The 20,663-nt window shown below is 42.0% G+C and overlaps 3 protein-coding genes and 1 non-coding gene across 7 annotated transcripts in view; all 4 read left to right on the top strand.

Moving 5' to 3' along the window:
- Positions 1–7,246, top strand: part of prkar2aa (protein kinase, cAMP-dependent, regulatory, type II, alpha A) — a 45,858-nt gene extending 38,612 nt beyond the window's left edge. Inside the window, exons 6-11 of the mRNA XM_026153127.1 lie at positions 2,815–2,956; positions 3,414–3,515; positions 3,745–3,819; positions 3,931–3,996; positions 4,320–4,458; positions 6,932–7,246. Coding sequence (XP_026008912.1) covers positions 2,815–2,956; positions 3,414–3,515; positions 3,745–3,819; positions 3,931–3,996; positions 4,320–4,458; positions 6,932–7,056 — 649 coding nt within the window. The 3' untranslated portion in view covers positions 7,057–7,246. The remainder of the gene's footprint in view (positions 1–2,814; positions 2,957–3,413; positions 3,516–3,744; positions 3,820–3,930; positions 3,997–4,319; positions 4,459–6,931) is intronic.
- A 1,339-nt stretch (positions 7,247–8,585) lies between these two features.
- hyal3 (hyaluronidase 3) lies at positions 8,586–18,208 on the top strand. 4 transcript variants are annotated; one of them, XM_026153125.1, is made up of 7 exons: positions 8,586–9,014; positions 15,667–15,957; positions 16,104–16,539; positions 16,662–16,809; positions 16,980–17,106; positions 17,237–17,326; positions 17,409–18,208. In XM_026153125.1, the coding sequence occupies exons 2-7, from the start codon at positions 15,694–15,696 to the stop codon at positions 17,667–17,669; spliced, it is 1,326 nt and encodes a 441-aa protein (XP_026008910.1). In that variant the 5' UTR covers positions 8,586–9,014; positions 15,667–15,693; the 3' UTR covers positions 17,670–18,208. The 4 variants fall into 4 exon arrangements, with proteins under 4 accessions (XP_026008910.1, XP_026008911.1, XP_026008909.1 ...); XM_026153126.1 differs by lacking the exon at positions 8,586–9,014 and adding an exon at positions 14,736–15,217 and having other exon boundaries at positions 16,980–17,101; positions 17,409–17,549; XM_026153124.1 differs by lacking the exon at positions 8,586–9,014 and adding an exon at positions 14,737–15,224.
- On the top strand, positions 10,176–13,784 carry naa80 (N-alpha-acetyltransferase 80, NatH catalytic subunit). Its single transcript, XM_026153482.1, has 2 exons — positions 10,176–10,207; positions 12,950–13,784. The coding sequence occupies exons 1-2, from the start codon at positions 10,176–10,178 to the stop codon at positions 13,782–13,784; spliced, it is 867 nt and encodes a 288-aa protein (XP_026009267.1).
- On the top strand, positions 10,210–10,323 carry LOC113014047 (U5 spliceosomal RNA). Its single transcript, XR_003270915.1, has one exon. It is a non-coding gene; the product is annotated as a U5 spliceosomal RNA (small nuclear RNA).
- Positions 18,209–20,663: the final 2,455 nt, after the last annotated feature.

Raw genomic sequence — 20,663 nt, forward strand, 5'->3', positions numbered from 1 at the left:
ATGTGAAAAAGGATCATTGTTGCTTTCAGCTGTGATTACTTAAAGTGTTATTACTGTAATCATTAAATTAAAAGTTTCAGTTTTGAAATCATTAAGTTGCGTAATCTTTCTCTCCTGCCTGGGTTTTTCTCATGAAAGCTGTAATGTCTTATATATTTTCAAATCACTGTGAAGCTCAGTGCCCAAAATAATTTTTTAATTCTGTTTACTGATATTGAGCATTTGCACCGTGTATCTAGTTTAAACATCACTGAAGGCTGTGCCCAAGGGTGGGCTTAGAAAAATTATGTACACATCCCCTAAGTGCAGGAAGAAACATCCGTTTGTCCTTGAGCAGCAGTTCCACAAATATACTCGTCGTTTTCTCATTTGCTGCAGTTTATCAAGAAAGTACATTTAACACTAGAAACACTTTGAGTTCAAAAGCACTGAACTACGCTAGTGTGATGTTATTCCTAGTGGTTGAATGAAGAAACAGAGGTGGTGAAAGAATCATGGCTCTTTGTTTATATTGACCCAGACATATTTATCCAAGCATGAAATTTATCAGTGGCCACCAGGTTTCACACCTGTTTGGTTGTTGAATAATGTGTGAACAACACATACAGATGGGTCTAGAGGGGGGAAGAAAAGAGAGGCTATAAAACTGTCGAAGTAACTTGCAACAGCTTTAATCCGCTTTGGCATGGATTCTACAAATCTATGAAACTCTACCAGAAGGATTTAACACATGTAATGCAAATACAGCTTTCGGATCTCATATCATATCTACTATCATTTAAATTTAATTCATTTTAAATTTTAATTTATCAATGGATTTGAATCACATCATAAAGCCATTCATTAACTTCTCTTGCCCTATGAATGGCAGAATGGTCTCACCATAGGATGAAGGTGACCACATCGAACAAGTTTGCATTGATTTGCAATGAACAGATCCACCAGATCCTTCACTGCTTAACTTTCTCACTCATCTGTAGCTACATCTTAACTTCAGGCAGCTGGCGAAACAGGTTATCATTGTTCCCTCTGTCATGATAATCCAGTCGACGTAAGCTAATACTCAGTCGCCACCGATAGGGTTTTATCCCTTCTACGCAGCCAATGGGAAGACTGGCTAGCCTACAAAATTAGGGGTTAATCCTGCCAAGCAACAACGCTGCAAATTACCTACTCCAGGTTTAATCCTCGTGCAGACAGAGAGGGAGAGTGGGCTTCTCAACTGAAGCATTAGTCTCAATGAGTCAAGTAGGCACTATAACCTTTTTTTATTAGACAGTGGGATAATATAACAAATCCAACTGTTTTCCTGTCATGTTTTCCTGCTATTAAATCTTTTACATAGTGGATTGCAAAACAGGATGCTTTGTAAAATGAAAGAATTTGACTGGAATGATTTGCAAAACATTTGAAGTACATTTAATTGGTAGAAGAACAACGACAAAACAGAAAATGGTAAAAGTGAGGAATTTTCTTGAGTTTGAAAAATATATGATCATTTTAAATTTGATGCCAGTACCACATTTTAGAAAAGTTAAGACTTTTGTTAATCACATTTTCTTTCAAACATGGTTAATGGTACTGTTGGAGTTATAATAGTGAAATGTGTTGTCATTCTCACTAAATATTTTTGAGCGGTTCGGCAATCCTCCGTGGTATTTTGCATTTCATATTGTACCAGATGCTTTTAATAAGCGACAGCTCTGGACTGCAGTCAGATCAGTTTATCACCCCAACACTCTTACTGTGGAGCTATAATGTTGTAAGAAAGTAGTTTGCTATAGTCAGGCTGATATAGATACAGCAGCATGTACTACTTCAAAATTTGCATTGCTTGTTCAGAGTCGGTGGTCCACAAACATGTGAGCTAATGCCTAAAGCCCATAGAAATTGCCTATGCTTATTTTGAATGGTGCAGTCCTGATGGCACCTCTGTACCTAAATGAGCTTGTGCCCAGAGGATGTGTCAATTACACTTTTATTCATTGCTGACAGTGTTTTTCACACGTGTTCCTGAGCTTGTATGAACCCACTGATTTTTCCATTATAAAATCTTTTATGTTTTAAATGTAGTGCCTCCTCGGGGCCTTATGATTCTGCCTGTTCCCTATTAGTTTTCAGCCTTGTCCCTTGGAAACAAAGATTTTCCTTGTTATATTACACTGAGAGATGTATTACAAATTATTGAGCTTCTTCTTACACAGTATTTCTCAGGGAAATAGACACTTCTCCATCTTTACTTCCTCTCTGAGATGCTCTTCAAATTAAGTGAGTTCAGGTATTTTTTGCAGTGATACGTTTTCCCTGGTTATACCTGTGCGTGCCCATCAATCCATTTTAGATAGCTTCACAGAACATTGCAGCATCTTTATGTGCTTACATTACTGAAATATAGCATTGAAATGATTTGCAAATCAATGCATTCTGTTGTTTTGTTTTTCTTTTTAAGAATAAACACAAGTCACCAAGTGTGCCACACTATCACGGTCCTATCCACAGGATAGAGATGCTCTGTAAATAGATAACCATGTACACCATTTTGTAGTTAATAAACATTACTCATTTTGGGTGATCAGTGATGACTGTCATCAAAAAACCTCTTATAGCAACTAAAATGGTACATTTTTTCAAAGCTTGTGGAGAGGTTGAACACAGTCAGAGGAAGAAGCCATAAAATGTTTATGCAGATCTTGAATCACTTTCTTTGAAACTGCAGCTCTGTCCAAGTGCCCCACTTTTCTCACTTTGAGACTCTGCTGCTGACTTCTTGTTATTTCTAACCTTCTGTCAATCGCTCTCTCGCCTTCTCTCCAGGGGTGTGTATGACATAGTGGTTTCAGGAAAATGCGTGGGTCAGTATAACAATAAGGGCAGCTTTGGAGAGCTGGCACTCATGTACAACACGCCACGTGCCGCCACCATTGTAGCCACCCAGGACGGAGCGCTATGGGGACTGGTAAGAACTTATAATCCACTTTAAATCCTTTTCTAAAGCCACCACCTACATGAAACTCTATTATTAAGCATTTTCTAACTCCATTTTGTTCTTTGTTTTTCAGTAACATTTCAGTTATGACCTCTTTGAACTTACATCAACTGTTGTACATCTGTTGTAATAGTATAGCAGCCTGTACGGGTCTGTAAAGCTCAGGTTTAAACTGTTTTCATTGAAAATTGTCTCAAGAGTATTGCACTGTGAAGGCTGGGAGCTGTTTCTGTGACTGAACACAGTTTAATAGGCTGTGATGCTGAAGCATGTTAAGAATGGACTCCTGTAATCTATGAATGGAGCCAGTGGCTTTGTAATGTCTTTTGCCGCTGCAGCTCCACCTGCTGGCCAAGCAGAGGAAGAACAATGTGACTTTTTCTCTATATGAGGTATTTGTTTATTAGAGACATTTTTCCTCTCCTAGGACCGTGCTACATTTCGTAGACTCATTGTAAAGAACAATGCCAAGAAGAGGAGGATGTACGAGTGTTTCATTGAGTCAGTGCCCCTACTCAAATCACTGGAGGTGAGTTATACTTGGATTGGTTTGAAATAAGCCTCATCTTACTCAGTTTAGGCCCCCCCACCCCCACGCCCTCATATTAAAGAGTCTAAAGTTCAGCAGAAAGTATAAGAATGTGATTGATGAATCTGAGATGAGCTGGATTGACTTTGGGGGTATTTGCAACATTTTTGACGCATTTCTTCTACAATATTGCCATTTTCCCTTAAATGTTTGTCTTCTCTCTTTCCAGGCAACAGAGAGGATGAAGCTAGTTGATGTATTAGGAGCAAAGCAGTTCACAGATGCCGAACGTATCATCACACAGGTGAGAGATGCATTTATCAGATGTAGTTTCACACTGCAGCGTTGAAGGTCTTTACATTCATATAGAGCATATATATATATATATATATAAGTGTCTTTTCTTTCTCCTCAGGGAGACAAAGCTGATTGTTTCTACATTGTAGAGTCTGGGGAGGTCAAGATCATGATGAAGAGTAAAGTAAGAAGCTCAACTTCTTTGAATGAATGTATTTTCAATGTGCATTTCTATAAGCAGAAAACTTAGGATCATACTTACTGGTTTAACAGTATGCAGTTAGACAAAAGCCTGATTATATTCTTTCACCAGGTAATTTCTGTACAGCACAATAGCAACCCACACTCTCCATTGAAATCCATCACAACACAAAAGCGTGTCCTCTATTTGCCTAGCAACTATGGGATTCATGATTGTCTGCTCAGTCTGCTGAGTGCCTCTTGCTTCGGGGTTGAGGCTCCTAACCTTTAATCCTGTTCCCTTTTCTCCTCCCCCCTCTCCTGCAGACGAAGGCAGACCACGCAGACAATGCGGAGGTGGAGATAACACGCTGTACCAGGGGTCAGTACTTCGGGGAGCTGGCCTTGGTCACTAACAAGCCCCGGGCCGCCTCAGCCTACGCAGTGGGAGATGTCAAGTGTTTGGGTAAGACAAAATATACTTGGACATCAATGCCAATCCTGCTATCTCAAGGATAGTGATAAGGAACTTAGATGTGTGTAACCCTTGTATATAGTTGGGCATCATATAAAATCTGTGAATGAGTAGTATTTAAACCACTCAAACTTTCAACAGGTCTGTGGTATTCATTTTCTACTAATTGAACTGTTACAAGCATTTTGGCCTGAGATATCAAGTGGCATTTGAATTTTGATTAATTCACGGCCGGCTGTTCATCGCCTTTTTTTTTTTTTTTTTTCTCTTTGATTGAAGGTCATTGTGTCATTATTTTGCTTTTAAAGTGGGTACACTAATTCAGGCTCTTCAGAGTGTGTATGAGCAGCTCTTCAGTTTTGAAAATGAACAGGATTATTATTATTTTTATTTTTTTTAATAACTGGTTGTGTTTTTGTAGCATCCCTGTGGTTTTTATTTAGTTTTCCAGTCATCTCTGTTATTTGTTTTAATGGTGTATTAGCTCCACTCTGTGTTCCCCTGTTTACTCCTCTTTAGTGTTAACCATAAATACACTGTTAGTATACACTCTTATCCATCTTGTATTTCAGTGTATTTTCTGTTCCCTGACGGTACCCCAGCTTGTCTTGAACAAATGCTTGATCTTTTAAGAAGAGGAAGTGTCATTAATCTGTACTGCAGCGGCATATTCTGTCTGCTGTACTCCTGTCACTCTCCCACCGTTGTTAAAGATGAGCAGGACTTCAAAGGCCCCCTGGTGCCTGTAGTGCTGTTATGAACATGTATATCTGTCACAGTGCATCTGTGACAGATAAGATAAGCAGTCTGCTAAATGTATTAATGATGCATCAGAAACATTTCACTGATGACTGAAGTTGTTGTTTCATTCGGGATGAATGCTTATGCTCGCATTTGTCCTGATGGAGGTGAATTTGTCTGGTACTTTGGAGACCTCGGGGTTCAAGTGGGGTTCTTGTGAGATGTGTTTCCAGCTTGGCAGCTTCAGATGATTCTAATCGCAACTCTACTCATTGCACTTGCGCCTCAGAAATATGTCTACCCTGATATTCTAATGTAGATGTTTGGGAAAGCCAATCCTTTATTTATTCTTTTCAGGAAATTTACATCACAAAGGCAGACAGCTTCAGCACAGACATAATGCCTCACATCCCAAACAGAAAAACTTTATCTATTCCTCATGGCTCCAACTTCCTGTTGAGCTGCACACCAAAGTATCTGTGGTTAAAGACTACCGTATTTCCCGGACTACAAAGCGCACCTGAATATTAGCCGCACAAGCTAAAATCAGGGGAAAATCCTGTTTTGTACATACATTAGCCGCACCTGACTAAAAGCCGCAGGTGTTTCAATGTTGACTCATCATATGTAAGAGAATATGCACAAAGGGAATTGTCAGGAAAGAGATGGCTGTTTGGAGACACACCCCTTTTATTAATATTTTGAAAAACAAGTTATGGGTACATATTTGCACATGTAGTACATAACAATAACCTACAGCACACCAGGAAAATAGATTCGGACTACCTTTTAGGCTCAGGTGCAGTGACACGGCTTTAACAAGAAGAAAAGTCAGTCATTCACCATCATCTTTCTCTTCTTCCTGCGCACTAAAACCACCAAAGTCCTCTTCTCCAGTGTCGGATACTAACAGGCTCAGGATGGCTTCGTCATCCACTCTCCGCTTCTCTCCTTCGTTGTCACTTTCAAAACCAAAGAAATCCTCGTTGTCAGTGTCAGCGTCGAACACCCTCAGAAGGGCCGTGGCGGTGTCCTCCTCTCCATCATGCAGCAGTCCAGCCCTTCAAAATCCGTTGGTGATCGTGGATGTTTTCGCACTTTTCCACGCTGTCAGAATCCACCGGTGGAGTTGGGCATAACTTGCTTTTCGCAAGTTTATCGCCGCTCGTCATCCACGCCTCCCGCTGAATGCGTAGCGCTACTTTGAAGTTTGTTTTTCGCGCTACTTCGTACGGCACTACGTTGCCTGGCGGACGGACATGTGACTAACATACCACTCTTGAACCCCGATCCTTCCGCCAGGCAACGTAGTGCCGTACAACAGCGGAACAAACAAAACAAATCGTCTTACGATATCACAAAAATCATGGAAAATCCTTAGAAAAGCCGCACCTGACTAAAAGCCGCAGGGTTCAAAGCTTGTGCAAAAAGTAGCGGCTTATAGCCCGACAATTACGGTACTTCTGCTTCTGGGTGGTTATCGGTATTGGTTATGTCCTCCTCCTACCTCTCTTAAAGTCCACAACCATCCCCTTGTATTTGCGATGTTAAGATGGAGATGATTACATTCCCTCCAATCTACAAAGTCCTGTGTTTACATATATATGTAACTTTATGTGGGGAAACATTTCAACAGTACCCCTTGTAGACTGTTTAAATGTGTTGTGACAACTGAATTTAATCCTCAGATGTGTTTCACATCCATCTCTGTTTCTCTGTTTAGTAATAGACATCCAGGCATTTGAGCGCCTCCTGGGCTCCTGTAAGGAGATCATGAAGAGGAACATCGCCCACTATGAGGAGCAGCTGGTGGCTCTGTTTGGCTCCAGCATGGACCTGAGAGACTGAGCCTCCCATACCACCCTCCGTGCCTTCTACTACAAACACACATACAGACACAGACACACAGACATATGTCCTTTCCCACATCATGCAGTGGCTATAGAGACTCATAAGCTTTACACAGATGGTGCAAATGCATGAAAGTGTACTTGGCTCACCTCCAGGTATATAAATCAGAGTATGAACACACACTCCATCACACACACACATTCACTGATCTCTGTAGGCACTGAGAGACGCTCACTTAAGTCTGCTCACCCTCGTGCACAACCAGCTCAACAGACCCCTTGTTAAGCTGACTTTGGTTAGATATACACATACAGAGCTAGCTGAAGGCCACATACCTTGTTACTTGAGCCAGCTTCAACCTCTCAGTATGAATGCCTTTGCTGCAGTGACCTAAAACAGGTAAAAGCAGTGTAAGGACGTATAGTACACAAGCACTCCATACACACGTCCAAAAAGACACAGAGCTTCACATGTGCAGGCTTTGCATTCACGTGAGCACTTAAACAACTCCAAGTTGTTCCAAGCCTCAGCCAAGGACACATCAACCCATGGAGACACACACACACACACACACACACACACACACACACACACACACACACGGGTACAACATATAGGCAACCACAGTTGCAAAAACGGATACACTGTGGTAAAATGGAGATGAAAAACTTCCCTGAAAAGGAAAACTTCAAATTCAAAAAGGCAAAAAAAAAAAGAGAGTTTAAAAAAAGATACATTTTAGAAACATTTTATGAAGATTCAAAACAGAAGCTTTGATAAAATATTTAAATTAACAAAAAAAGAGTGTTTCCTCTTTGGGGGGGCTGGGGTGCAGAACTTTGTGAGCGCGCTCCGTTTCTTCCTCTACTGTTGTTGATCGAGTTGAGTTAGTGCTGGTGATTATTGCAGTACCACAGAAGAAGCAGTGAAAACAACCCTATGTTTTCTGGGCCATTGTTATTCGTCATTGACTCCACACATCATTGTATTGAATTAATTAATAATGTATTGTTATATTCTTTTTTTGCTTTTTGTTTTGTTTTACTTTGACCAGTTCTGATAAAATTCACCATCATCTCTGACACAATGTAAAGAGAAAAAAAAGGAAGAAAAAAAAAATCTAATATAACATTAGTGCTTATTTCGCCTTGATTATCCTTGAATAAGTTGTCCTGGATTTAAAAATGGAAAAAAAATAAATAAAAAATTTTGTTAAAAAATCTTGCCTCTGTTAAATTTCTAATGCAACTTGATATTTTTTTCAGTGCCATATTAATAACATGTAAATGAAAGTATTTGGGTGATTCAAATGCAGTGCATGTAACACTGAGCTTTGGTTGATTCTCACAGGCAGTTTGTGGTCCTTCATTATGTTCTAGCCTTCAGCTTATGTAGTAAGAGACTACTCATCACTACTGCACTGCTTTGTTAACGTCATTTCCCTTTGTTTCCATGTGTCAATTTTCATCTTTCCTAAAGGTGCTTGTACATGATTCAGCTGTGACTCAACTTTAGACAATACTTACTGCAGATCACTGTTTTTAATTAATTTTTTAAAGTTACAATAATAGTCATACATTATGCATTATTTAAATAATAGCCAAAATATTCCACCTACTATATAACACAAAGAAGCCACTCATGACCTCACTGAAAAGGTCAACGGAACAGATTTTCCTTTATTTTGTCACTTTTTGTGTATATGTAATACAACTCCCATTCGCTGGGGGCAGACGTGACAGCACGCACTCTTGACGTGAGCAGCAGCATTTCCTCCCGTTATGGACGTACCGGTTTGATGGTAGGGGAAACTGATACAGGAGCGGACGCTATGAACGGCCATAAGCTTATACAGTCGTGAAGCCAGATTTAGAGCTTACCGCAGATCAGCTGTGAAACAAACTCCTGTGAGAGGACGACCAGAAACGGCAACCAACCACGAGACTTAAAAAAATGTAGGTAACTTTGTGGTGGTAGGAAGCGACCGAAAAGGTGAACTTGTTGCTTTAGAATAAACTTAAAATGAGTTTCTTACTAATATTTAACTAGCGTCACTACGCACCCACGGGGTACTGCTTATTGACGCCTAAAGCTGTAAATAAGCACATGGGCATGCTAGCATGTCGCTGTGAATGAGAGTTCATTTAACTTGCATAGAAGTGGACGCCAATAAGGGAGGAGTAGATGACAAATATATATATATATTTTAAAAAATACCCAGCTTATTTTTATATCAATATTTTATCTCAAATGTGCTTAATTATTTTACGATCAGGGGAGTTGTGGGCAGTGAAACATCGAATAACTACAACTCCCACAAAGCATACATTTCTGCTCTTGCTACTACCTGGGGGGAAAAAAACTTTTTGTCTGTAATAAATCTGTTTTCTGATTAACGAGAGCATTAAAACGGTATTACCACGTTTAGTTTAGCGTCTTACTTTCTTCCCTCTTTAAGGTACCCGATATTTATCTTGTTGCCCTCCCACCCCGTGTTATTTCTCACTATAAAGGTTTTTGGGCTATCTGGCCAAGGAAAAACATAAAAAGAAGCATCTTATAAGTGAGAGAGGTTAGAAAAAGGGAGTAATCCCTTATTTTTAAATCATACATGAGTAATAATATTAACGATATATTTTAGTATTCTATTGTTGTATTTAATGAATGTACACTGCTGTACGCAGACATGAAACGCGGTTATACTACGCATGTGCAGAGGGCGACAACATTGAGTGTCTATTACGCATGCGCGAAACCTCTGAGCACGGAAAGTAACGTTTTTAGTAATTACTGTTCTTGTTGGAAAATCTGACATCCTCGCTTCATTCAGACGTCACATAATCACATCAGTGTTTTATGAAGAAGCGGGAGCTTTAGTGAAAAATAACGTAGGAAACACACAACTAAAGTTAGAGGCGTGGCTGTGATCGCAGTGTTCCCATAATGCATTGCGCGTGTGTAAACGTTTATAGTATATTTAATAATTTACCATGTAGCGTTTGTGTTTTCCTAAAAGGTAGCGTGAAATTTCCGAACAGTATTAGTTTGTGTCTGTTTAGTTGTGGCATTATTAAACGTTAAATCGCGAACCGTAATAGAGACTGCTATGTCGGAGAATGGGGTCGGCCTGCCGCTCGTCTAGTCTCCAGTACACTCTTGTTTCTCTTCAGATCGTATAAATCTTTCGCCTTTTACTAAAGATTTCCGTGGAGTGGAACAATAAGAGTTTAATCTAATTTTTTGATGCCCTGCGTTAGTGGGGCTTGTTTCACTGTGAAAAATTAATGTTTGTTTCTAAATGCTGGTCTATAAGTTCTGTTGGAAGTATCTCAGTGTGGTTTAGTGGTCTGTAAAACTGCTGTTTTTGGTATCAATCTGACACCAAGTAAATATAGGACCAGTACTGCCAATACTGACACTTTGCAACCCATAAAGGCAGTTTATGCACAAGATTGCAGTGTATGGCATGAATCATCATAGGTTTGCCATTTCTGAACATATTTAATAACCACTAAATCACTGTGATTCTTCAATAATGAGTTAACACAATAAAAAAAACACCTTTCAGATTTTCCTGCATTTTGATACTAGGTCTTTTGGAGACAAGAAATATGCATGTGCCTGTCTCTAAACCAAAGCACATGTTGTTTAACTGTGCTATAGGCTAGAGCCTATTGCACTAGTATCACCCAATACCAGGGGGGGTTTGCAATACTATTGACAGTTGAATCGAACTGCCAACCTCTAGTGTGGTTCTTGGTAATAGATAAAAGTGTTACTTTCAAAACGTCACTTTTCCATGTCCACCCCCTTCACAATAAAAGCCCAGATTTTGGCTGTCTTTTTGTACTAGTTTTACTAAATAAAGTAGTTTTGGTTCATTTGTTTTGTATTTTAAAATTAACTAATAAATGTTAGTTTTTTTGTTGTCATTTTCCTTATCAAATAACAGACCTATTCCTGTTTTGGTAGGGAATGTCTGCAAAGCATATATTGTGAAAGTTTATAAGACGATTGCATTAGTCTCTAAACATACGTTCCAAAAACAGCATAAGCTGTGACTTCAGTTGAATTTGAATTTCGCAAACACACACACACACAGTCAGATAAAAGTGGACCTCTTTACAGAAACAACAAAACATACATAGAGCACACAAAACACTGCTGTTGATTTAAACATAATATGGAAATGTCAGTCATTTTAATGCAAAATCCGAAAAAGAATAAGGTTTCTTTTACTCTCGAGCAGTGACAGGAAGTTTCCAACCTCTGTTTTTCATCATACCCGATGTAAGTGTTGTGGCTTCAATACTGAATATAATTAAAGTTTAAAAGGCAGAGTCAGACATCAAAAAGAAGGTAGTCAGTGCCTTATTCAGTAAACTCCCATTTCCTGTTGAAGGAGAGTATGTGAAGTAGCATTGCATAGCCAGTAACACATTCAAATCAGTTTGACAGTCAGCTGTTTCGTTTCAGCATTTCTCTCTTGGTGAGTTATTTATTTATTTATTTAGTCCAAGAAAAACTTAAATTAAAAACGACTGCAATGTTTTTCTCACTGTCATTTTTCACATTTTGCATGCACGACTTGGGGTGAACCCAGTTTTGCTTCTTCTTTAAGACCACTTTAATTACTGGTTTGTGACTCTAATGTGGACGACTTGACTATAATTTAAAATAACATATATAGAGAGATATACTGCAGTGTGAATGCATTTGGGTTTTTTACATAAGAAGCAAGTACAGCTTGGCTTTGAGTTGAATTAGCTGGATTAGTTCGTTTCAGCGTCAGTTTGTGCTGACTAAACTGCACTTCAGCCTTTCTGAAGAAGCACTGTGGTGAAACTGTGACAGATAACTACTGCTTCCCCATTTAGAATGATAACAGCTATTAAACATCAGGACCTCAGCGTACATGAACAGAATCTATTCATCAGTTAAACGCTCTCACATCTCAAGCGCACATAAAAATGCATGAGCGCGGCTATGATTGCACTTTGATGTGTATTTGAGAATTGCGATATTAATTGTGAGGCAGTTTAAATCCACAGTGTGGATTTGAACCAAATGGACTTCACACGTAGGCTTACACTTACACTCCAGATCAGAAGTTTGAGCTCTTTGTAGTATTTAAAGGAGAGTGAGACAAGATCTCAGCATATGATACTCCAGCATGTCGTAGATAAAATGGAACTTAAAAGTCGGTTCAGTCACACCCCCACATCACATCTCTCACATCATACTTGGTAAGTGATGCGAGAGATGTATTTTGGCAGTTTCTTTAGGCTTCTCGAGTTCCCGTTTCTGCGTTCAACACGTAAAAGCTGCTGCTGCCCTGCCTGCTGTTTCAGCAGCTCTCACATCCACCTGTAGGATCCACCGTTATATTATGCGCCCCCCTTCCGGCTCTCCTCCCTGCTTTCTCCTATCTTGTCACTTTTGTCTTACTTCTCTCTATCACCTTTTCTGTCCCTTTGAAGAAGTGCGGCTCCATAAATATTAAAGAGGTAAGTATTACTTCTCAGTTGCAGTGAATTTATCGAAGAAAATAAACTGTAGAAAAACAAACAGAAGAAAGTAGAAGAGAAATAATAATTGAACATAAACCACTGACGCACTCCGGGGCCTGATTAACCCTGGCAGGGCCTCCTTGGATGAGGGTGTCTAGTGAATTATATTACTATATATACATTTGCTGTTTCTGGTGTGGTTTTGAAAGCAAATGAATGCCTTCATCTCTAATCCTTGCTCGCACTGCCTGTTGGGTAACAGACACAGTGTTTTAACCACTCAGCTAAGGAGGAACTGCATGCTTGAGACACTTCCTGATATTTTCACACTTAACCATAGAAGGTAAATGGAGACTGACTTGAAACCCTGATCGTCGCAGGTCTGAACCCGTAACGTCAACGTCCGACGATCCGAGGCGACAAAACTTCTACGAGGTCTCAACACTGGATGGAGACGTTAAAGAGAAGCTACACGTAGTCTCCGAGCAGCCAGAGAAGGTCCACGCCGTTCCCATCCACCAGCGTCCCGACCTGCTCGTTCCCTGCGCAGACCTCGTCAACTGCGAGTGGCAGAGGAGCCAGGCCGCCCGGGTTCACTCTCTCCAAAAATCCTGCTCAGAGTTTCCTGTCAACCTGGTCCTCCTGCAGGGCCGCGGGGAGACTGAGAGGCTACTCGGCCACGCCAGGCTGTCTCGGGTCGTGGGTCACAGCGGCAGCCTTTTTGTCGAGTCAGTAGTTGTGTCCGAGGCGGAGCGAGGCAAGGGCTATGGCCGCACTCTGATGGAGAAGACCGAACGTTACGCCAGAAGTCGAGGGTTCAAGCGTCTCTGTCTGACCACCCACGATAAGCAGCACTTCTACGCCCACCTTGGCTATGTGCTGTCGACACCAGTGCAGAACGCGGGGGCCATGACGGCATTCATTCCCATGGAGACGCTTCTGAGGTTCTCCCGAATGCCGAGTGAGGAAACGAGCGTGCAGACGCAAACAAAGATGCACGCTCAAGGGGACAGAGACTCAGGAGGTGGTTGTGCTGTACGGTCGCCTCCATCCTTTAGTTTACCTCCTCCTCCACCACCTCCTCCTCCTCCCACTATCCCTCGTCCTCCCCCTCCTCCTCAGTGTGCAGGGCAGTGTGTAGTTCAGACTCTGACTGAAACTCCGTACAGAGATGCCAAAGGACTTCCCATCTACTGGATGCACAAGGACATTTGATGATCGCTGTCAGATACACACCAAAAGACAGAAATAAGCACAAACTCACAAAACACACACATATTGGAAGAAGAAGTGTGACATAGAAAGAACTGTGCTAGCAAACCAAAGAAGTAAACACTCGCACTCAACACTTTTACTTTTTCCACGTCACAGTTTGCAGAAGTATTTCCCAACACCTGTGAACAGATGCTGCGTGTGAACCCAGCTGCATGTGTACCTGTACGTCTGCATCGCTGCACTGAGTAAAAGAGAAATGATGGTGAACATAAGGACCCAGCAAGAAACTGGGGATAAACTTTAATGCTTCAGTTTCACTCAAGAATGTACTTTTTTTTATTGTAGTGACTGATGTTTGAGCCTAACTCTGTATAGTGTAGCCTGTGTGATACACAGACGGGATCTGCAGCAGCAGAATTAAACTCATCGGTTCAGTTTGCTGTGTTTACTTGAAAAGAGCTTAAATAATTGTAATTATTACAACCAGTACAGCTGAGCAAAGCATAAACGTGACTCCCCTGCTCCCAGCTTCCAATGCGGGACCTTGGCACAGCAGAATTTACAGCCCAGAGTGTGTTATGTGTTTTTTTTCTGGCAGTTAAGCGAATTAACTGCAAGCAGGAGCGCACACTCGCTGCAGATTATGGTTATATCGTAATAAATATTACATATTTTCCTTGTTGTTGTTTTTTTTTTATGTGTTTTGTAATCCGGGTTTTGAGGTTTGATTGAAACAAGAATAAATTAAAGATCATGACTATTTCCTATTGCTGTGAGACTGCTTGACTTCCATAAAAATGTGTTTTGGTCCCCAAATGTCGAGAAAAGGTGGCGCTGTCGCCGCTTCATGCGCAAAAGCGCAGCGCGGTGGTCATGTTAAAGGCGCTTTTAGTGCTCCGTTGAGTAGAAAAGCGCAATATAAGAATCAGTCCAATTACCGTTTAGCCTTACACATCAGTGGGGCCACACAGCTACAGCGATGGGGCACGCCTATCACTGTTCGGCACCGAGTGCGCGCGGAGAATCCAGGTTAGCGCTGGGGAGAGGGAAAAAAAATCCCTCAAGCAGAATCTAATCTGAGCTCTAATCGGATGAGAGGGTGACTCACATCTCTCACCTCAGTGAAATATCAGTCTATCCCGGACTGTCTGAATGGCGGCATCAGTGTAACGTTTAAGGAAAGGGGGCGGAGCTCGATGCGCAACAGGTGCGAGGCTGCAGTTTCATCTTTGCAGCTCTTAGCCCAAAGATGCACACCGTCTACCTCCACCTGTCCATGTCTCAACTCCAATCGCTTCATCTGGAGTTCTTCGGCCGTAAGCTGGCTGTGCATTCAGCAGGAACTAGAAGCTCCGCGTCGGCTTTGACTGCTTCCCCTGCAGCGGATACACCAGCAGCGCCAGCTCCCCTCCTGTTTCCTCACATTGAGAAAGGTTTGAAGTGAGAAAAACTAAAAAATAAGCTTTTCTGCGTTTGTTGAGCTGCTTAGATGTAGAATTTTTCGCAGAATAATGCGAATCACAGTCATTGTTGCACTCAGTGATAAATACTTCATATCTGCAGTGACAGCTTGGACCAGTGCAGATATAACCAATCTCAACCACTTAAGTAACTTGTTGCCCATCAGTCTTCCAAAAATCTGTCTGCTGCTGTTATTTTCTCATGTTGTTTTTATTTGGTTCATTGAAATGTTAAAGATTTCTTACAGTGGGTGAAAAATGATTGGAATAAAGAGACTTTCTTATCATTATAGCTTTGACTGGTCTTTATTTTTGCATTTCTTATCATGTTTTTCTGTCAGATAAAAGCCCGTACTTGTATATACAAAGTTAACCATTTAAATGCAGAAAAGTTCATCAGGACGATTTCTTTCTCCTGCCAGGAAGGACACATCTGTGGGTGAGCAGCCATGGAGCTGTCTCTCCTCCTCCTCCCCGTCTTCTTCATCTCTTCCCTCCGTTGCAACTCGCTGCCACAGAATTCCCCCCAGGCGGATGCCTTCATCGGCACCTCGCTGCAAGCTGTGGCTGCAGCTCATCCCATCCTGCAGAACCAGCCTTTCATCCTGGTGTGGAACATGCCCACGGCAAACTGTCCACAGCGATACAACATCCACCTGGACCTGGGAGACTTTCATATTGTGGAGAACAAGAAGGAGCGCTTCCAGGGACAGGTGATCGTCCCTCATCCATTTATTTTACTGATATTCTACTTTAAAACCATAGAAAGAGGGCTGGTGAGGGCACTGTAACAGTAACAAGGATTAAATGTGCAATAAATCCAAAACAAGTGAAAAAGGGAAAATGTTTGATTTTCCAGAAAATGACCATCTTCTACCGCGACCACTTGGGAAAATATCCATACCTCTCCCGAAATGGCAAGAAAGTGAATGGAGGACTCCCTCAGCTCAGCGACCTGGCCTCTCACCTCTCCCTCATGGTGACGCAGCTGTCCGACCTCCTGCTACCAGATTTTAGCGGCCTAGCTGTCATCGACTGGGAGGAATGGAGACCGTTGTGGGAGACGAACTTTGGATCTAAGCTGGAGTACCGGAGGTTGTCCAAACTGCTGGTGAAACAGGAGCAACCAGATCTTTCAGAGCGGGCAGTGACATCGCTGGCGAGGCAGATGTTTGAGGAGAGCGCTCGGAAGTTCATGGAAGAGACACTCCAGTCTGCGGTCGGAGAACGCCCCAAAGGCTTCTGGGGGTTTTATGGTTTTCCCGCCTGCTTTAACAAGAACAAGAGAAAGACAGGTTGGTCTAACACTAACGTTGAACACGTTGGTTTTCTAGCAATCTGAACAATAATGACAACTCCTTTTGTACCGATGATACAGGCTGATCTCTGTCTTTTATTTGTATTTCTGTGTGATCAGATAAAACTTACACAGGACGCTGCCTCAGGGGGACCAGGCAGCAGAATGATGAGCTGTCCTGGCTTTGGACTAAGTCCTCCGCTCTCTACCCCAGCATCTACCTGCCACAGAAACTGGCAGGGTCTGCAGATGCAGCTCTAATGGTCAGGTACAAGAAAATCAGCAAGAAATGCATTCACTTACACTCTGCTGCCTCAGGCACTCACATATCCAATCATGACAAGGGTATGAGCAGTCCTGTCATTTAGCTTTTGTTAGCCATGATGGCCAGACAGGTGGTTTCGCTTACTCACGGGTTGCTCTGTCTTCTTTAACCAGACACAGACTGCTGGAGGCTTTGAGGGTGGCGTCAGGTTGGCCATATCACAACAACACCGACCACGCCACACCCGTCCTCCCCTACGCCAGGCTAGCATTCACACACTCACTCAAGTTTCTCAGTAAGGTAGGACTTTTTTAGCATACATCACATAATATTAAGATTTTAAATATGTGGCATGACAAACTGTGTGTGTGTGTGCGTGCGTGCGTGCGCGTGTGTGTGTGTGTGTGTGTGTGCGTGCGTGTGTGTGCAGATGGACCTGGAGCACACACTTGGAGAGAGTGCATCACTGGGGGCAGCTGGAGTTGTGCTGTGGGGAGAACTGAAATTCGCCAAAAACAAGGTGTGCATGTGAGAAAACATTATCAGTGTGTGTGTGTGTGTGCGCCTATGTGTAACCATATTGATCTTCCCAAACCATCCAGAAACAGTGCGTTCTCCTCAGAGACTACGTCCACAATGTCTTGGGTCCCTTCGTTCGATCTCTGAGGTCTGACGCAGAGCGCTGCAGCCTCCAGGTTTGCCACGGCAATGGACGCTGCACCAGGAGACACCTGGGCTCTGGCCACCGGCTCAGTGACTCTTCCAAACATTTCCAGAAACACTTCATGTGTCATTGCTACCAAGGCTGGACAGGGCAGGGGTGCCAAGACAAGAAGAGCGAGAGCAGAGAGGAGGAAGATTGACCTGAGCTTTTTTGTTACGGTGCTGTCCATTTATGAGTTCATGGGGATAATAATACTACTAATGGAAGTTACAGTTTTGAGCAATGTAGTCCAAGTTCATTTTAATTTCATTAGTCCAAAGTTGTTGTTTTTTTTTTTTTTAAATCTTCTCTGCCCTTTCTGTTTTCCAGTGCAACCAGTTGTTAACACCTTGCTGTAAATCCTTTGCATTCCTATTTATGGAGTCATCTCTTGATTGTAAACTTTAACAATGATACACCTACCTCCGCAGAGGTTGTGAAGTTGGTACCCATGGAGATAATTCTGCCATCATGCACTTTAATAGTCTCCTGTGGTCTTTCAGTTGTTTAGACTTTTTGGCTGTTTCTGTGGTCGTGTGTCATAAATGAAAGGAAGAAAAGAAACTGTGTTTGGCTACATTAAAGGGACCTGTACTTAAATTTGACTCTAATGGACTTTGCATAGGAAGACTAAAGTGTAATGTTTTACTGTTGCAAGATTTTTTTTTTCTCAACCAATAGTAAAATAGTGTCTTGTTACCATGGAAGAAAAGACACATTTTAAACTTGACATGTGTACATAAAATCTGACTGAAAAATCCAATCAAACATCACCATGAACGACAGAACACTGTAAATAAACGACTTGGTGAAAACACGTAACTATACATTTACCCAGTCATACAATACATACTTGACAAAGTTGATGAAATCAGAAGTCCGTTTAATTTTCTGGCCGTCCACAGCGTTTGTACTTTATGTGTTTCCTGTGATGCCCACAGTGAGTCACCCAAAACGACTGACAGCACAGTATAAAAACAGCTTGTACGTTTTTAGACACAGTGGCAATGACATAATGGTCTCACACAGGCACGTGCAGAGGGGGGGGGGGGGGGGGGGGGCTAGAGGGGCTTGAGGATTCTGGATCAGCACCATGATGCCCATAGTATATACAGTATTCTGAACAAGGTCTAAAATGTCACTGTGTGTGCGTGCATGTGTGTGTTTTATGTATATGGATTATTTTAAATTATTACTCATGATATAACATTGTCCAGACATGCCTGGTAAGGACATGAGGAGGAAACAGAGCTGTGTGAGGCTACTAAAGGCAGTGCTATAACATTTTTCTGTCATCATTTTATTATAGATTAAGTGCTGGAGTTGTTAGGTGTGGATAATTAAATTATAGTTTATTGCAATAGGAAGTTGTGCCTTGTTCTCAGAAAGACAGCAAGTGGAGAGTGATATATGAGAAGATGGGATGGAAGGAAGAAGAGAAGCAAAGAGTGATTCACAGGCAGAGCCTAAGTGCTGTCACCAATCTTTGCATTTTGTTATTATCTCATGACACTTGTTTAATCAGCTACCATCTCGCCTATGGACTTTTTAATGTCTACAGTCTCAGATCAACACAGCCCTGCCCTCCAGCACTATCCACAGCAACCCCTCAACAGCAACATTGTACCCATCAGGTAAAACATCGGCTACGTTTGCTTTGCCTTGTTGCCCATATTAGATTCTTGATGAATGTGTGTTGTTGTTATTCAGCCTGGCTCAATGTGCCCCTTTTTAGCTTTAAGCATCCGCCCCTTTAAACCTCTCTGCACGGCCCTGGTCTGACATTATTTCAAGCAATGTGAGATCAACCACTTCCCTTCTGCCACACTGCCACCATTAAACAAAAGCTTTATTTAAAAGTCCTTCTCAAATAATCCTAGTAAGCCTAGAAGTTGTTTTTCAGAAAACTCCAATCTCATATTTCTGCGGTAATAATCTGAAAACGCTGTCGGTGTTTTGTTTTCTGTGCATATCTTCCTCACGTCCCTCCTGTCGCTCTCTTGGCTGTCAGGTTGTGCCTGAGTGCGTGCAGCTCTTGGATCAGCAGTGACAGCTCTGTGGCTGCAGCCTCTTTTTCTCTCACCGCCTCCGTCAGCATCCGTATTGCGCCGCCCTGCTGGACTGGAAGAGGAGCAGCCAACAATAAATGTTTGCTTTTGTTTGCACATTTCTTTTATTTTTTTCTATTTATTTTTTATCTCACCTAAGAAGTAAAAAATGAGTAACACTGTGAGCAGAAGCAAAGTGATGATAGCGCAGCCCATGGCATAGGCCCGGGATGAACTTGGCGTCAGCATGTCCTGCAGTCGGCTCTGCCAGGATTTGCTGCCTGGGTGGCCTCTTTGATTGGCAGCTGTCGTGTCGCAGGTGTAAATGTTCCCATTTGGCGAAGGTGTGTACACCGGACGAGGAGCCCTCATTCCTGAAATCGCATTTTGTCAGAGTCAGTGTTTTAATGCGTCATCGCACTGTGGATGGTGTGTTTGGGGTGATTTTACCTTTGTGGCTGTGCTCGGGGTGTGTTCGGTGGAGGTCGTTGATGGAATCGACAGAATGCAGCTCGATCTCGGTGAGATCTCTGTCGCTGACTCTGTAGAACTGAGGAGTGGTCTGGGTGGAAGAGGGCCTCGACATGTCTCCTTGTCTTGAGAGAAAAATCAGGAGGAAAATATGCTCACTGTTTGCTCCAAAAGGCTCAACTAATGAGCAATTCCTTTGTTGATCATTTAAATGAGAGGTGCTGCAATCTTGGAATAGTTCTGAAATGCAAAGAGAGGCTGTGCAATTTTAAAGTTCCATAATAATAATACATTTGAAGCTTGGGTCTGTAAAGATTATGTTTCTCTACCAGAGCTCTGTTCCTATGGAACAAGCTCAGACCTTAACTCAGTCATCAACCTTCGTCTGTTCTCTCCCATAGTTTGTGTTTGGTTCTCATCTCTCTGTGCTCTCCATAAGGTGGCTTTACCGAAATCTCTTCCTGTTAAAACACAGATCTTCCTTCCTACTGTCACCTGCATGCTCACAGGGGATTATCTGATGTTTGAGGTTTCCTTTCTAATATTGCTTTCCTTCTTGAAGTGAATGCTGCTGCGCGTTGGTGGTATGTAGGTAAATTTTAACTAAACTGATCTCAGTCACTGCCTTTGGAAAG

The sequence above is a fragment of the Astatotilapia calliptera genome, chromosome 20, assembly GCF_900246225.1.
Source record: "Astatotilapia calliptera chromosome 20, fAstCal1.2, whole genome shotgun sequence".
In the NCBI taxonomy this organism is placed as follows: domain Eukaryota; kingdom Metazoa; phylum Chordata; class Actinopteri; order Cichliformes; family Cichlidae; genus Astatotilapia; species Astatotilapia calliptera.

Coding starts and splice junctions, on each gene's coding strand:
- naa80 (XM_026153482.1), top strand. CDS start 10,176: ATGGGGTCGGCCTGCCGCTCGTCTAGTCTCCA. Junction 10,208..12,949: donor TGCCGCTCGTCTAGTCTCCA/GTACACTCTTGT, acceptor TGATCGTCGCAG/GTCTGAACCCGTAACGTCAA.
- hyal3 (XM_026153125.1), top strand. CDS start 15,694: ATGGAGCTGTCTCTCCTCCTCCTCCCCGTCTTCTTCATCTCTTCCCTC. Junction 16,540..16,661: donor CAAGAACAAGAGAAAGACAG/GTTGGTCTAACA, acceptor CTGTGTGATCAG/ATAAAACTTACACAGGACGC. Junction 17,327..17,408: donor TGAAATTCGCCAAAAACAAG/GTGTGCATGTGA, acceptor CAAACCATCCAG/AAACAGTGCGTTCTCCTCAG.